An 18,201-nucleotide genomic window follows, 5' to 3' on the forward strand; every position below is an offset into this window, starting at 1 on the left:
CTACACACCACACTACCCTGCTGTTTATATATCCTATTTAGTTTGATCATGCACAGAATTGTTTTAATGCATGTCACCTTGTATTTTGACATGTACTTATGCCCGTTTTAATCTTATGTGTATGTATAGTCATCGTTCAGACTACTAGGGTCCATTCTTCACCAATAACTTTATTGAAGTACACTTAAAGGAGCTTCTAGTGATCTAGTCCATGATGTCTCTACTGGCATTAGGTTGAGTATCTGAAGACTCCCAGTATGATATTATCTGATGAACTCACGAAGGTGGGGAGGATCCACTGCCTGAGAGCCGTGGAGATCTCCTTGTAGCAGATCGGAGCTTTCTCTCCGTCCAGATCCAGATCAAAGTCCTCCGTCCTGCAGGACAGGAAGCCCTGACAACCAACGAAGAAGAAGCTGTTAGACCACACACACACACACACACACACACACACACACACACACACACACACACACACACACACACACACACACACACACACACACACACACACACACACACACACACACACACACACACACACACACACACACACACACACACACACACACACACACACACACACACACACACACACACACACACACACACACACACACACACACACACACACACACACACACACACACACACACACACACATCACCAGTGTTTCTCTAGTTTGTGTACGTGCAAACGTCTCAATAAGGGAAGTGGTGTTGTGGATATAGAAGACACCTTATCAGTCACTCCGGAAAGAGCACAGCTTGATGGTGTGATAACAATGACTGGCCTTATTCACCTTATGTATCTAAAAAGCTTAAAAACTGCTTATTTGTCGAGCAAGTGTTGATAAAGATGGCAACAACACAAACAGGACATTAGAGCGAGCAAAGCATTGGGTCCATGTGAGCAGGGGAATGTGGGAACACGCTGATCGCTGATGTTTGGAAATGGAAAGAGGAAAAACTGATTTAAAGGTGTGGAGCGACACACAGCACCTCTGTCCTAGGGACCTCAGAGTGCACACAGCACCTCTGTCCTAGGGACCTCAGAGTGCACACAGCACCTCTGTCCTAGGGACCTCAGAGTGCACACAGCACCTCTGTCCTAGGAACCTCAGAGTGCACACAGAGACTCGGAGAAACATGGTTCCTCCAGTCAGTGGAGAGCAGAAAGTCCACAGCTAAAGTCTGATCCTTTAGACCAGGGGCTCATTTATAAAGCCTTGCGTGGGAAGGTTGCTTACGTAGGACAAAGCAAATAAATACACAGACATTTTCCGATTCATAAAAGACTGGAGTCATGACGACTGGATCATCAAAAAACAGAAGTGACATTTCAAAAAAAGTAACATTTAAAAAAAAGAATCAAATTCTAAGAAAAGGGCACATTCTAAGAAAAAAGGCATATTTAGAAGAAAAAAAGTCAAATTCGGAGAAAAAAAAGTCTAATTTGAGATGCATTGTGGGACATGTAGTTTATGGGCAACGTGCTTCTGTAAATCCTCATGTAACCGGATAATAAACATATTATATTCTTTGCAAGCTCTTGTGGGGCCGCAGAAAATGAAGTCACGGGCCGGATTTGGCCCCCGGGCCTTGAGTTTGACACCCCTGATTTAGAGGAACGAGAGCTGTGAGGAGGGGAGAGAGCAGATTTAAAAGGTGTGACGCTGCGCTGTGATTGACCCGTGGGAATAGAGACGACGGTGGATTTGTAAATGGCTAAAGACGAGGGGGTTTCTGGTTTCTGTGCCGTTTACACGGGAACGTGAACAGTTGTATCCGCTACTTTTCTCTTTGGTATAGCCCGTTCGTTCACACGAAGCCGTCACAGAAACGCGGAAACGAACCCCTCAAACGATAACGTGTCCCAAGGTGGGTAGATCTGCGGACGGAACGCTCGGGGGGGGGGGGGCAAACGGCTCCGTGTGTACGTCCTATACGATCATTTCCTGATAACCATGAAGCCAGAGCCCCGCCTCTCCCCGCCTCTGCTAGTGCAACATCTACAGCTCATGGAGAACTACATGAACTACATGTTGCTACATCCATGCGGAGAACAAACAGAAGGGCAACCATGGCAACCGTGGTCGGGGGTCTTCTTCGCTGCTTTTGGTGTATTTCGTGGCGGAAGTACAGCGCCACTTACAGGCCCGGCATATGTACTACAGCGTCTCCAGCGGTCTCGTGTGGACGGAAGACTTTGTTGATATCGTATTCGATTAGTTTGCATTTAATTTGCGTTCCCATGTAAATGGGGTCTTAATGATGGGATGTAGGACCAGCTGTTTCCTCTCATGAATATATAGAGAGACTGTAAGCACAGCGTACCTGCAGGTGGAGCAGGCATACCGTGTTAATAGTTACCTGCAGGTGCAGCAGGTAGGTCTCCACGTTCTCCAGCAGCTGCAGGATGCCGTGCTCCAGAACGTAGAAGAAACCTTCCAGAGCGTCGAACTCCTCGTCCACCAGCTGCACAGAGGGAGGAACCACAGGGAATCACCTGAGAGCCTCTGGAAACACTGCTTACCTCTCAGAGAGAACGGTTTCTAGACACACTGCTCTACAGTCTGAGCTCGACTGCTTTCACATCCAAGAAACACACATTAGAGAGAGCTCCTCTGAGGCTTTGAGTCACCAAGAAACATAGCAAACATCATTACAAGTGATTGCATAGAACATGGGTCTTTGCAGAGCTTTAAAGAGCCCTTCCTTTACTTTCTACATGTATGCAAAGCAGCTTCAACCCACATGTTGCCTGAGAAATGTACAACGATCAAGAAGGTGGAGGAAAAACAGATGAAATCCTGTTGAAAGGGAAACCAGGGAGATGAGAGGATGCTTTATGGACGTGAACTCATGATCAGCCCAGAGTGACCCGAGTGCATCAGCCTGAGCAAACAGCAGGTTCAATAAAAGCTCATAAATCTCTCCTCTGTGCAGGAAACACACGGACCATCAGCCAGACGTGTCTCTGATACCTCATTCACACCAACGCAACTCCGATTCAAGCTCCGTGCTAGAGCTTTTCAGGTTCAGAACCGGTTCTTCGGTTTAGCTCCGGCTCTTTTCACACTGCCCAGAGTCCGACTGGTGCTGTGGCCAAAGCGCACGGAAACCCCTCACAGCTGATACCAACAAGAACAACAATGGCCGATTGTGCTCCAGCTTCCTCTGTACCTCTTCAGAAAACCAGATCCCCAGTAGGTAGCTGGTCTCTTCAGTGGACCACTGCTGCTTGTTAAGTTTCTCCATCGTTGTGTACAAACTGGATAAAACAGGAGTTGATCCCGCCCCTGCCCCTGCCCCCGCCCCCGCCTCGACGTATGTGGTGCTTTTGCCGGACAATTTTTTGGTGCTTGAAACGAACCGGATTCCGGAGCTAAGAGGCCGCTCCGCTGCGGTGTGAACAGGAAAACCCGGTGCTTTTCAAGCTCCAGCTCCGAACCGGCCCTGAAACACCGTTGGTGTGAATGAGGTATCTGAGGAACAGAAGTCTATCTCAGAGGTTCTTCAGACGGAGGAATACGGAAGTGTTGCATCTGTGATTCATAATAGAGGTGGAAGAAGGACTTCAGCAAAAGTAGAAAGACTCCGGGCTGAAACAGAGGGGATGTTAATACTATTATCTTTTTTCTTTCTGTTGTACCCACTGTACATGTTCACTTTGTTTGATAGGGTTTTTAATTACTGCATCGACTCAGTCGTCTTGTGTCTCATCTTTCTGAGATAAATCATGATTGTATTTTATTTGTATTGTCCTACCTTTCACCTCCTTGGTTAGCCTCAACCTGTTCAAATGTTATATTTTGCTGAATGTATCTGTAAAGGTTTTAATAATAATAATAATGGGTTTCATTTATAAGCACTTCATATTTGACTTCAAATCCCGAAGTGCTACAAGCAGTGAGCATGACCAGTATACAAACATTACACAACACGGTCAAATGAATAAAAAGCAATAAAAACAAACAATACAAATAAAATGAAATAAAAGGGGGTTAATAAATAAATAAATAAATAAATAAGAGGTCTAGGGAAAGGCTTTTTGAAAGGCCTCCACGGTCTGTGGTGCTCTCATGTGGTCGGGGAGAGCGTTCCACAGACTAGGGGTAGCCGAGCAGAAGCCCGGGTCTCCCACAGTACGGAGCTTAGTCCCGGGGGGTTTGAGGAGGTTGGAGTTGTTGGAGCGGGTGGTCCGCAGGGAGGTATGGGGGGTAAGGAGTTCCTTGAGGTAGGGAGGGGCAGTTCCATGGACACACTGGTGGGTGAGGACGGAGACCTTGAATTCGATCCTCAGCTCCACGGGGAGCCAGTGTAGTGATTTAAGGATGGGGGTGGTGTGATCGTATGTGCGGACCCTCATCAGGACTCTAGCAGCGCTGTTCTTAATAGTCCAGCCTGGAGGAGACAAAGGCGTGGACTAGCTTTTCGGCGTCAGACAGAGTGAGGGTGGGGCGGAGCTTGGCGATGTTCCTGAGGTGATAAAAGGAGTTCTTGCACAGCTGTCTAATGTGAGCCTCAAAGGTCAGATGGGCGTCCACTTTTCATACAGCAGGTGCAGCTCAAAGTGCTTTACGAAATGACAAGTTAGAAACAAACAACAAGAAATCCCACTCAGATTATTTGTTAAGAACTTTGAAAGGTACGTGCAGCGAAACATAACATGTTAACAGGTTAGGAGACACGAGCTGAGACAACTGAGTCGGTGCTGGAACCGCATAAAACAAAGGGAACATACAGTTTAGGGACAACAGAAAGAAAAAGATTAAGATTAAAAGAACATTTGAAGTGGGGGGTTGCTAATAAAAAGCTGATCTAAAAGAAGTGTCTTTAACATCTGAGGGGAGTTTCTTGTTGTTTATCTTTAACTTGTTGTAAATCGCTTCGAGCTGCCCGTGCTGTATGAACGGTGCTGTGTATCTACAGCTCTGATGTCCACTAACAGCTCCCAGCATGCAGACACTGATGTCGTACCTTGGGTTTGATCCCCGTCTCGTGTTTGATCTGCTGGCTCAGCCGGGCCGTCTTCTTGGCGATGCTGTGCGTGTTCAGTCGGTTCATCTTGTCCTTCATGCTCAGAGTCTCGGTCTTCTTGTATTTGTCGGCTGAACAGAAACAAGGAGAGTTCATGTGGAGCACAGATACACACATATATATATGCTGTTGCCATGTCGGCCTAAACGTCACTGTTTTTATTCTGTTGTTTACTTTATTAAAAAAAAAAAAAAATTGTTGTTTTGTTTCTACCATTTTACTCTGTAGCACTTTCAGTTTACTCAAATAAAAAGTGCGCTGATAAATCAAATTGATGATGATGATGAAGATGATGATGATGAGCAGTCCTATAAAAGGGGAGGTTTTTAAATAAAACAACGTTGCTTGAAGTTCTCTTTATGCGTTACATTCATAATGTGACCAACATCTTGTTTAATTCTGTGAACGCTGCCCTTCACTTTTTCACTTTTCTGTAGAACATTACCTCTTTCAAAATCTGCACAGCCGTCCACTTTAAAATCTAATAAGCTGTATTCTGATATGTGTTCACTGTACTATTTTGATCCTTCTCTTACAACTTATATGTATATCTGTATATTATACTGAGTTTATGTTATAGTGCAAAGCAGTGTGTACTGTGTGTTAGCCTACTTAGCCTATTCTGATTCTATAATCACAGCAGCACAACTATGGAAAAATAAGAGATACAACTTGTGTTATTTAATGGGTAAAAACAGATGGAAAAGACCATCATTCGAAATCATAATAAAATGTGAAATTGTGGAAAAAGTAAAATACGGAGAAAAAAATTGAAATTTCTGGGGAAAAAAATTAAATTATGAAAAAAATTGAAATTCTCAGTAAAAAGTAACATTTCTGAAAAAATGTGAAATGTTGGACAAATGTGAAATTATAAGGAAAAAGTGAAATGAAGGAAAAAAAGTCAACTTTCTGGGGAAAAAATTGAAATTATGAAAAAATTGGAAATTCTAATGAAAAATTCAAATTCAGAGAAAAAGTCCAAATATAAGAAAAAGTCAAATTATGAAAGAAAAAAAATGTCAAATTATGAAAAAAAGGCAAATTCTAAGAAAAAATCTAATTGTGAGAATGACCTAGTACTGTCACAGGTATAAACCACGGGTATAAACCACAGGTATAAACCACGGGTATAAACCACGGGTATAAACCACAGGTATAAACCACGGGTATAAACCACGGGTATAGACCACGGGTATAAACCACGGGTATAAACCACGGGTATAAACCACGGGTATAGACCACGGGTATAAACCACGGGTATAAACCACGGGTATAGACCATGGGTATAAACCACAGGTAGAAACCACATAAAGGCACTTTTACTCCACAGTGAGTACGGTACTCTTTCTTTTGATACATTATGTAAAGAAATAAAAAGTAGAGCCAGCGTTTCCTCACCGACTTCCCTGAAGCGCTTGTACTCGTTGATGCGGCAGTTGAGAGCGATGGAGGTGTGCGCGGTGTGCTCCAGCAGGGCGTACGCAGGGTGCTGTCTGTCCGTGTGCTTCTGGATGGTCTGCAGGAGCAGAGGGTATCGGGCGATCCTCTGGACCGGCATCACCAGGAAGAAAGTCAGAGACGTGGCGTTCACCTCCGGCCTGAAGAGAGGAGAGGAAGAAAGGAAGAAATGGAAATCAAAGATCAGTTTATATCCGTCTGAAAACACAGAGGAATACTTTTAGGAACAGCAAGAAGATGCGGTTATTGCACGGTTTAGTTGAATGCTCGATGCCGATTGGTCAATTTGGACATTCTAAGGAGGACGCTTTGATCAAGGGACTATGTGCAGTCATATCAATCCGCAGAAAGAAGTCCGGGTAATTTAACGTCAGCTGTGGACAGCTGAAAACACAGTGGACTTTTACATGTTAGGTTGTTTTAGGTTTGAGGTGCAGTCGTTACCCTGCTTGGACGAATACTCGATTCTGATTGGTCAATGTGGCTCTTTTTTTGCTCGCACACCATAGCTAAGGACCGACGCTCTGACTAGGTGACTATGTGCAGTCGTATCAATCCGCCGTAAGAAGTCCGGTCAATTTAAGAAATGTGTTTTCTACGTCAGTAAACACTGCGGAGTAGTTTTGGGATATTCATTTTTTAAGACACTAAAAAGCACTTCTCCTGGATCTCAAAGCGGTGTAAAGACAGAGGGCTGGAGCGTTACAGTAAACCTCGATCATTCCTCCCGTCATTTAAAAGATACGTAGCACCATCTTTTCTCCCTGGAAGCAATCCGATTATTTTAAAGTCAATACAATCAATTTAAATCCATATTTTGAGACAAAGCAGAGATTTCTTTGACTAACTAGTCGTATCAAAATCAGATTAACGTACGCCGAGGCCTTGATGACTCTCACGATGTCGTCCCACAGCATCTCTTTCTGCTTGTAGCTGTTCTCCAGCACCGTGACGTTAGAGTAGTTGGACAGGTATTCTTTATAAGACGCCTCGATGTCTGCAGACAGGCTGAGGAACGACTCACCTGCAGAGAGGGGACAAACACTCACTTTAAAACACAAGCAAAAAACATCATTAAGAGGAAATATAATTCAGTTTTGGTTTTTTATAATGATTGCAATAAAAAGTTAACGCTAAAATGCCAACAGAGTTCGTTATAATTAGCTGTTGTCTTCTTGTAATCAAGTTATCTATGCAAATCTGATAATATCTCATCCGAAGAAGCTCAACCTACAGTATTTGGGACTGTATTTGAAAGGAAAATACGTTTAGTTTTCCTCAAATTCAGTTTAATTGTCAGTATTTATTTTGGTTTCTGCACCCTCGAATGGAAAACAAGACTTTTGTTACATTTAAGAGAAGAATATAGACTCAAATCAAATGTGTTTGTGTTCATTTTAAGAAAGGGTCCTCTTTCGCTTCAACACAGCGTCTGTTGAACCTAGGCTTTATTCTTCTTTGTACAGAGTGCCAGCGCCCCGTGGTTGAAAAGGGGTTTTATTTCATTTAAAAAGTGCATAAAGATTTTCTGAAAGTCGGGTATGTTGATGATCTGACTACATATTTCAAACTGTTTTAAAAAAAAAAAAAATTTGAACAAATTTGACTTTTTTTTTTTTTTTTAAATTCTGTCTTTTTTTTAATTTTGACTTTTTGGGTAAAAATTCTGACTTTTTTCGTAAAACTTCTGGATTTGTGTGTAAAAATCAGATTTTTTAAATATTTCTAACTGCTTTTAAAACATCTGACTTTTTTTAGAATAAATTCTGACTTTTTTGAAAATGTTTTGAATTTTTTTGAATTTGTTTTGACTTTGTATAAAATTCTGACATTTTTCAAGTTTGACTTTGACCCGTTTCTCTGATGTTAAAATAGGATTCATTGCAGACGTCTCTAATACACTCCTGTGAGTTTGCATCAAAGTCTTAACCCCTCATGCAGAGACCTCGGACTGTGAGTGTGGACTCCTCCAGATTATCACTCACATGTGGAAACCGGCAGGAAGTGTGAAAGACGTTTTGTTTCCTGTCAACGAGTGTTGTCAAAGCAACTGATCCCAGAATAGGAGCAACAGTTACAAGCAGCAGGATTCAGTCATCAGGATATAAAGGAAACTGTGCTGAGAGCTGTGGATGACGATGTTATTAAAACCCTAAAAAGAGCGTGTAGTGTTTGTTGTAAAAGATGTTATCTCTTCTATACTGCCTGAATCTGCTTTATGGGACCTTTTGTTTTGTTTTTTACACGTGGCCAGGATCACGTCCTTTAAACATTCTCAGAATCCTGATTCTTTTTTTAAAATCAAAATTCTCAACTTTTTTCTCAAGATTCTGACTATTTCCCAAATTTCGATTTTATTATTATTATTATTATTATTATTATTATTATTATTATTATATTATTTATCGAATTTATAAAAAAAAAAAAAAATCTTATTTTTTATCAGTTTCGTTTTCTTCTCTCGAAATTCTCAAATTTTCCTCGGAAATGAAACCTTTTTTTTTATTTCTGACTTTTTACTTATTTCCAAAAAACAACAGAAATCTGACTTTTTTTTTTAAAATGCTCACTTTTTTCAGAAATGATCACTTTTAAAGAAATGCTCACTTTTTTGAAAAATGCTCACTTTTTTGAAAAAAATCTGACTTTTTATAAATGTTCATATTTTTTGTTTTCTGTCTGTCCGGCTCATGTGTTTCAGTGTTAGTCTGAGTGTGCTTCAGGTGTGTATATGTGAGTGTCTTACAGAGGGTCTGAGTGTGCTTCAGGTGTGTATATGTGAGTGTCTTACAGAGGCTCTGAGTGTGCTTCAGGTGTGTATATGTGAGTTTCTTACAGAGGGTCTGAGTGTGCTTCAGGTGTGTATATGTGAGTTTCTTACAGAGGGTCTGAGTGTGCTTCAGGTGTGTATATGTGAGTGTCTTACAGAGGGTCTGAGTGTGCTTCAGGAGTGTATTTGTGAGTGTCTTACAGAGGGTCTGAGTGTGCTTCAGGTGTGTATATGTGAGTGTCTTACAGAGGCTCTGAGTGTGCTTCAGGTGTGTATATGTGAGTGTCTTACAGAGGGTCTGAGTGTGCTTCAGGTGTGTATATGTGAGTGTCTTACAGAGGCTCTGAGTGTGCTTCAGGTGTGTATATGTGAGTGTCTTACAGAGGCTCTGAGTGTGCTTCAGGTGTGTATATGTGAGTGTCTTACAGAGGGTCTGAGTGTGCTTCAGGTGTGTATATGTGAGTGTCTTACAGAGGGTCTGAGTGTGCTTCAGGTGTGTATATGTGAGTGTCTTACAGAGGGTCTGAGTGTGCTTCAGGTGTGTATATGTGAGTGTCTTACAGAGGGTCTGAGTATGCTTCAGGTGTGTATATGTGAGTGTCTTACAGAGGGTCTGAGTGTGCTTCAGGTGTGTATATGTGAGTTTCTTACAGAGGGTCTGAGTGTGCTTCAGCTGTGTATATGTGAGTGTCTTACAGATGGTCTGAGTGTGCTTCAGGTGTGTATATGTGAGTGTCTTACAGAGGGTCTGAGTGTGCTTCAGGTGTGTATATGTGAGTGTCTTACAGAGGCTCTGAGTGTGCTTCAGGTGTGTATATGTGAGTGTCTTACAGAGGCTCTGAGTGTGCTTCAGGTGTGTATATGTGAGTGTCTTACAGAGGGTCTGAGTGTGCTTCAGGTGTGTATATGTGATGTTCTTACAGAGGGTCTGAGTGTGCTTCAGGTGTGTATATGTGAGTGTCTTACAGAGGGTCTGAGTGTGCTTCAGGTGTGTATATGTGAGTGTCTTACAGAGGCTCTGAGTGTGCTTCAGGTGTGTATGTGTGAGTGTCTTACAGAGGGTCTGAGTGTGCTTCAGGTGTGTATGTGTGAGTGTCTTACAGAGGCTCTGATTGTGCTTCAGGTGTGTATATCTGAGTGTCTTACAGAGGGTCTGAGTGTGCTTCAGGTGTGTATATGTGAGTGTCTTACAGAGGGTCTGATTCTGCTTCAGGTGTGTATATGTGAGTGTCTTACAGAGGGTCTGAGTGTGCTTCAGGTGTGTATATGTGATGTTCTTACAGAGGCTCTGAGTGTGCTTCAGGTGTGGATATGTGATGTTCTTACAGAGGGTCTGAGTGTGCTTCAGGTGTGGATATGTGATGGTCTTAAAGAGGGTCTGAGTGTGCTTCAGGTGTGTATATGTGAGTGTCTTACAGAGGGTCTGAGTGTGCTTCAGGTGTGCATATGTGACTGTCTTACAGAGGGTCTGAGTGTGCTTCAGGTGTGGATATGTGAGTGTCTTACAGAGGCTCTGAGTGTGCTTCAGGTGTGCATATGTGATGTTCTTACAGAGGCTCTGAGTGTGCTTCAGGTGTGTATATGTGAGTGTCTTACAGAGGGTCTGAGTGTGCTTCAGGTGTGTATATGTGAGTGTCTTACAGAGGGTCTGAGTGTGCTTCAGGTGTGTATATGTGAGTGTCTTACAGAGGCTCTGAGTGTGCTTCAGGTGTGTATATGTGATGTTCTTACAGAGGCTCTGAGTGTGCTTCAGGTGTGTATATGTGAGTGTCTTACAGAGGGTCTGAGTGTGCTTCAGGTGTGTATATGTGATGTTCTTACAGAGGGTCTGAGTGTGCTTCAGGTGTGTATATGTGAGTGTCTTACAGAGGCTCTGAGTGTGCTTCAGGTGTGTATATGTGAGTGTCTTACAGAGGGTCTGAGTGTGCTTCAGGTGTGTATATGTGAGTGTCTTACAGAGGCTCTGAGTGTGCTTCAGGTGTGTATATGTGAGTGTCTTACAGAGGGTCTGAGTGTGCTTCAGGTGTGTATATGTGAGTGTCTTACAGAGGGTCTGAGTGTGCTTCAGGTGTGTATATGTGATGTTCTTACAGAGGCTCTGAGTGTGCTTCAGGTGTGTATATGTGAGTGTCTTACAGAGGCTCTGAGTGTGCTTCAGGTGTGTATATGTGAGTGTCTTACAGAGGCTCTGAGTGTGCTTCAGGTGTGTATATGTGAGTGTCTTACAGAGGCTCTGCAGGTACAGAGGGTCTTCAGGCTTTTTCTGGTCCATCAGGCCGAGCAGACGGCTGGAGACGTCCATCACCTCCTCGATGAACAGGAACATGTTGTCCAGACCGGCCGGAGGAGGCTGTGGAGCAGAAAGATGAAGACGATTTACAGTATATGTAACGGGCTGAATAAAAGAAGGGGCAGAGTGTAAATGAACACTGTTATCACTCATTATAGGCGGCTTCATATATGAAAAGAAACCACATTACCGCAACCATTACTGTGTAGTATTAGGTGTCCCTAATTACATACTGAAAGTCTACCAACATCTGACCAAGAGGGCCAAACATTTCGTTAAAATACCCTAACTCCTTATTAGTTTTTACTCTGCGATATCAAAGGACTTATTCTGCTGTATTTCTTTTGTTTTTGGTGAAGTTGAGATTGGTCAACCGCTTAGAGATGTCCCGCCTCCTTAGCCTATCACGTACAGTAGCTGTGTCCCAATTCAGAGGCTGGGTCCTCCTGAGCCCGCGGAGGACCCGAAATGAGACGGTCTACGGAGCATGTCCTTGTACGTCACCGGCAGTTACCCCTACATTTTGCCGCCCCCGTCACCTAGCAACCAGCTGCAGTCACAAGTGCCGGTAATAATTTCTGACACTAGGCAAAATATTTTCAAACTGTTTTCAAAACTGTTTTCAAAAATGTTCAATATGGAGTCAGATCTAGCTGTACTTATTTTGGTGTTATATAATATGTTTAAATTATTTTCCCGAGGTCACAACAGGCCCCCTCCCTCGCATCTGGATAAATTGCGCAGTGCGCTCCTTCCTCCCTCTCAAAACAAAATTGTTGCAGTAAGATTTGTATAACAAAAGCAGTTAAATAAATAAATTAGCTTTATAATGAATCCCAACAATATGAAAACCAAACAGGGTTTAGAAATATTTTCACTTCATATTATTTTATGTATGTAATATAAAGAAGACATCTCCAATTGCCCGTATATTTAAATACACAAATTAAATAGGTTTACTTTTCTTTCATGTCGTTTACTATTTGGGTGAGAACATTTAAAAACGAATCCAGCTGAAACCGTTGTAGCCGTTGATGGGACGTTACAAGCCATATATTTTTTTTTAAACTCGTTCGTCACCGTCACCCGTTGCATCCTGGGATATGGTACACCGCGGAGTGTACATCAGATGTATCCTCTAAATCTGGGGAAAGAAGGCTGCATTTGTGGGCCGCATTCGGAGGAGTCTTGTCTTTTTTTTGAATTGGGACAGCCTTCGTTTGGCGGAAGTGACGTATGCGGTCTCCGAATGCATCCTCAGGAGGATGCGGCCGCTGAATTGGGACACAGCTAATGTGTTGGAGCGCTAGCCAATAGGAGTGTGAGTGTTCCGTATATAGTGATGTCACTATGTTCCAGATTTTAGCCTTAGCAGATCATTGACATGCACTAAAACCTATATAATAATAATAATACATTTTATTCATAAGCACACTTTTCATTTGAGTAAACAAAACTCAAAGTGCTACGGAGTAAAATGGTCGATAAAAAACAACAAAAAAACAAAAATATACTGTATATATGATATATATAAATGTCTTTTTCTGCTGCTGCAACGAGAACATTTCCCAAATTGGGATCAATAACGTACTTCTTATCTGACCTGAGAACACACAAAGGGAAAACCACCAAGAAGCAGAAGAGGGCCGATGTGCCCGTTCTGTTTGGCTCCATTGTTTTCTAAGCAGAGTCTGAACAACGCGAGCCCTGCCTCAGGAGATAAACAGACCGTTGTACTCTCACAGAAACTCCATTCATCCACATGTTGCCTTCTCTCTCGTCCATCACTTTCTCCCATTGTCCTCCGTTCATTACATCACGATCCCCATGTCTCTAATAACATTTAGACTGCATCTGTCATGTCCCTTGCAGACACGTCTCCATGTAATGTGTCTCTTATTAACTGATCCTCTCTTCCCGAGTTGATCTGCTTCCTTTAGCAGATCATCTCCTGTCCTCCTTTCTGTTATCTACTCATCCCTCTTCCCTCCATCCACCACTCCCTGCGGTGGTATCGTCTCCATGCTCATCCTGACTCCATTATGTTTCACGGGGACTCGTTTCCTTACTGATAATCCAGAAGCAATCAGAGGTAATGAAAAGCTACAAACAACAATAAATAAAACAAATCTGAAAAAAGAACCAAGCAAGCTCTAAAATGGATTGGCTAGTGCTCCAACACATTGTACGTGATAGGCTAAGGGGCGGGATGTCTCTAAGCTGGGTAGACCAATCACAACAGAGCCGGCCAGCTAACCAATCAGAGCAGACTTGGCTCTGGTTTCAGACAGAGGGTGAGAAGAGGTGATGCAGCACAGGCAGTATGAGAACAATAAAGAGCTTTTGGAACATTAGAGCATGGAGACATGTCCCAGGAGAGACACTTTATGATGTGTTTAAAGTATTTACAACCTGTAGAAGCTGTAGTTTCCCCCAAACACACCTGTTCACCCTCTGAGAAATACGCAAGATATTTAACCACTCACTTTGTTCGTCTGAAAGCTCTAGACTAGCTGAGGAAGTTCACACGTACTCATATATACTATTCTATACAGAAGGGGTGGGAATCACCAGGATCCCCACGATACGACGCTATCGCGATACTTAAGCCACAATATGATGCTATCGCGATACTTAAGCCATGATACGATGCTATCACGATACTTAAGCCACGATACGACGCTATCGCGATAATTAAGCCACGATACGACGCGCTATCGCGATACTTAAGCCATGATACGATAATATCGCGATACTTAAGCTGCGATACGGCGCTATCGCGATACTTAAGCCACGATGTGACGCTATCGCGATACTTAAGCCACAATACGGCGCAATCGCGATACTTAAGCCACGATGCGCCGCTATCGCGATACTTAAGCCATGATATGATGCTATCGCGATACTTGAGCTACGGTACAATGCTATCGCGATACTTAAGTCATGATACGACGCTATCGCGATACTTAAGCCACAATACGAAGCTATCGCGATACTTAAGCCACGATACGATGCTACCGCGATACTTAAGCCATGATACGACGCTATCTCGATACTTAAGCCACGATACGATGCTATCGCGATACTTGAGCCACGGTACGATGCTATCACGATACTTAAGCCATGATACGATGCTATCGCGATACTTGAGCCACTATACGATGCTATCGCGATACTTAAGCCACGATACGATGCTATCGCGATACTTGAGCCACGGTACGATGCTATCGCGATACTTGAGCCACGGTACGATGCTATCGCGATACTTGAGCCACGATACGATGCTATCGCGATACTTAAGCCACGATACGATGCTATCGCGATACTTAAGCCACAATACGATGCTATCGCGATACTTAAGCCACGATACGATGCTATCGCGATACTATATTGATATATGTGATTGCATGATATATTGGGTTCCAGTTTCTTTAACATGTGACAAAACCCTTCGGTTTCCACAGCGCTGATTGGACGCAGGTCTTTGCACAGGAAGCAGGTGATGATTGAGTTATTTTCTTAGTTCGCTCAGGATTTGATGGTGGCTTTGCCCAGGTCATTTGGATTTGCAATACGATTAGTTTATATAGTAAAATATCAATACTTGGCGTCCGTGTATCGATACAATATCGCCACGCAAAGTATCGCGATACTATGCTGTATCGATTATTTCCCCCACCCCTAGTGTACAGTATGACATCACATGACATGCCACTTGTTAGACGTTTTTATCCAAAGTGACTTACATACTCAATACTGTGGAGAATCCCCACAGGAGCACTTTGATGTGAAGTGTCTCAGGGACACAACGACATGCTGACTGTAGTGGGACTTGAACTTACTATCCCCTGATTCGAAGTCCAGCACACTACCCACTGAGCCACAGCCCCCCCCCCTATATCTAATACTATGATGTATTGAAGCCCTGATGTATCGAATCCAACTTTATTTATATAGCACTTTAAAACCTTCAGACCAAAGTGCTGTACAGAGAGATAAGCTCACACAACATAATATAAATACATTTAAAATACAAGATACAAACAAAAAACAAACCAGAATAAACTTAATAATTTAAAAATAAATAACAGCCATAAAATTAAAACAATAGACCACTAAAAGCAAATAAAAGCAACAATCTGCTTGTTTCCGAATGCTAAGGAGAAGAGGTGGGTTTTAAGACGGGATTTAAAAGCAGACAGTGTGGGAGCCTGTCTGATGAGCGAGGGCAGGTCGTTCCACAGGTTAGGGGCGGCAGCAGAGAAAGTACGGTCCCCTCTGCGCTTAGACTTTGTTTTTGGCACCTTCAGGGGCAACTGATCAGCTGACCTGAGAGTGCGAGTGGGCGTGTAGCTGTGTAACAGCTCAGAGAGGTAGGGCGGGGCCATTGAGGGCTTTAAAAGTAAATAAAAGAGTTTTAAAATGAATCCTCAAATGAACGGGCAGCCAGTGGAGCCTAGACAAAATGGGGGAAATGTGCTATGTATGTTATCAGTGTAATAAAAAGAGTACCTGTAGCTTGTTGAGGTTGCTCCTGATGGTCACCGTGCTGACCTGCAGCAGACGGAGGTAGTTCCTCTCTGATTGGACGAGCTCCTCGACGGCCAATAGCTGCCTCTGAGCCGCCCTCTCTTTATCTGCTGCTTCCTCCTCCAACGTCTTCTTCATCTTCTCCTCCTCTTCCTCCTCCTCTGTGTTCTTCTTCTTCCCCTCGTCTGAGAAACTGTCCTGAGAGGAAAGTCTTACATGTGTGGAAGTGTTCGTTTCGTCCAAAAAGACGTTGGCGTCCTCCTCCGAGCTGAAGGTCTCGTCTCTGTCCTTCTCCTTCATCGTTGCAGAGGAAGAGGAGGATGGTTTAGGGAGAGGAAGAGTGAAGGAGGAGGGCTGAGGCCTCCTGGGAACCTCCATGATGTCGATCACTGTGAGAGAGAAACACTGATTGTTAAGCATCTCTCTCGTGTTCGTTTACAATAATAACTTTGGTATTTACAGTTTAAAGGTCTCCCATCGTACTACCGTCAGGCGTGTATTATAGGTCTCAGATAAAAAACATGTCTCTGAAGTGTTTTGCTCAAAATACCAAACAGATCACTCAAGGGTTCTCTCTGAAACAGCATGGAGCTCAAACTCTTTCTCTCTCTCAGGTTTACCACAAGGTGACTTCCTTTTGATTTCCTGCTTCTTCACACAGACTCTCTCCAGTACAGGTTAGCTCTGAGTGTTAGCATGCTAATGTAAACACAGACCATATCACATCCAGAACACGTCTCATTGTTTCTGACAGTAACGTTTCTGATTGGACCGTGGGTGTAAAGCCCGCCCACATTTTAGTAATGTCGTCATGACGCAGCAAATCTGGATCAACTCCGTTGTTCCCCCGTTTTTAGAGATGTGGGTACGGAGGAGAAGAGAGAGGGGTTTATTTCCTGACACTTTGAGAGTCTCCTGACACACAGGGACACACCGGGGACACACCGGAGACACACGAGGGACACACCGGGGACACACGAGGAACACACCGGGGACACACTGAGACACCGGGGACACACAAGGGGACACACCGGGACACACAGGACACACCGGGGACACACAGGGGATATACCGGGGACACATGGGGACACACCGGGGACACATAGTCATGTTTAAAAGACATCACAAAGTGCATTTTGTATGACAGGAGACCTTTAAGGAAACGCATGGATGAAAATGAACCCGTTCATTTGAAACTAGTTTGAAGCTGCAAAGCCCAGCCATCTTCAGAAGGTATAAGGTTACCCTAAAACTGATTCCCCTCAGTGCGAAAGGCAACCACTGCAGCTGCTGCACGGTGTCAAATGTTTGAATTCAAATTAAGCCGGATAAGATAAGAGGTACTTTATTGATCCTAATTTGTGAAATGTTTGCGTAGCAGCAGCATAAAAAACAACAAAACAAGGCATTTCACATAAGTAGAAATGAAAGAGTAGAAATAAACAATACTAGAGTTTAAACATCTCAAAATAGAATTAAAACCGCGTTAAAAAGTTGAAGAGTAGATTGTTAAGACTGTCTCATGTTTGTTTACATGAATAACCTAGCTATTCACAGGTTAAGGAAACACATGGAGGGAAATGAACCCGTCTAGCTTTTATTTGACACTAGTTTGAAGCTTGAAAGCCCAGCCATCTTCAGAAGGTATAAGGTTTCCCTATTATTGATCTGATCAGTGTGAAAGGCAACCAGGCTGCACGGGGTCAGATGTTAGAGGGGACCAGATGGAAAACTCAACCGGATGAGAGGGACTTTATTCATCCTAATTTGGGACATGTTTGCGTTGCAGCATAAAAAACAACAAAACAACACAATGCATGATGGTAGAAATGAAAGAGTAGAAGTAAACAATACTAGAATTTCAACATCTCAAAGAAGAATTAAAGAGTGGAGAACATAGGCTACAGTCGGCCGTGAAGATTAGATGCAAAGGAAAATGTACGAGATGACATAACAATTCCCAGAATTCAGTCTGATAACATTCCTGATTGAAAGGTTCATCCGAAGTGAACTCGTACCATCCACCACATATCAAGATCTCACAGCCACACACACACACACCCAGCTGTGCTGCAGATGTTAAAGCTTTGTTTACACACTGTATTCAC

General features: G+C 43.1%; 1 protein-coding gene across 5 annotated transcripts in view; it reads right to left on the reverse strand.

The window, feature by feature from the left end:
• Nucleotides 1–18,201, reverse strand: part of arhgef37 (Rho guanine nucleotide exchange factor (GEF) 37) — a 37,958-nt gene that overhangs the window by 13,631 nt on the left and 6,126 nt on the right. For all 5 annotated transcript variants that reach the window (XM_079670663.1, XM_079670665.1, XM_079670664.1 and 2 more), the window contains 7 exons: nt 16,076–16,482; nt 11,500–11,623; nt 7,380–7,527; nt 6,444–6,643; nt 4,983–5,113; nt 2,373–2,477; nt 281–394 (listed from right to left, as the gene is read on the reverse strand). In XM_079670663.1, coding sequence (XP_079526789.1) covers nt 281–394; nt 2,373–2,477; nt 4,983–5,113; nt 6,444–6,643; nt 7,380–7,527; nt 11,500–11,623; nt 16,076–16,471 — 1,218 coding nt within the window. In that variant the 5' untranslated portion in view covers nt 16,472–16,482. The remainder of the gene's footprint in view (nt 1–280; nt 395–2,372; nt 2,478–4,982; nt 5,114–6,443; nt 6,644–7,379; nt 7,528–11,499; nt 11,624–16,075; nt 16,483–18,201) is intronic.

Source organism: Notothenia rossii (genome assembly GCF_949606895.1).
Source record: "Notothenia rossii genome assembly, chromosome: 3".
NCBI lineage: Eukaryota > Metazoa > Chordata > Actinopteri > Perciformes > Nototheniidae > Notothenia > Notothenia rossii.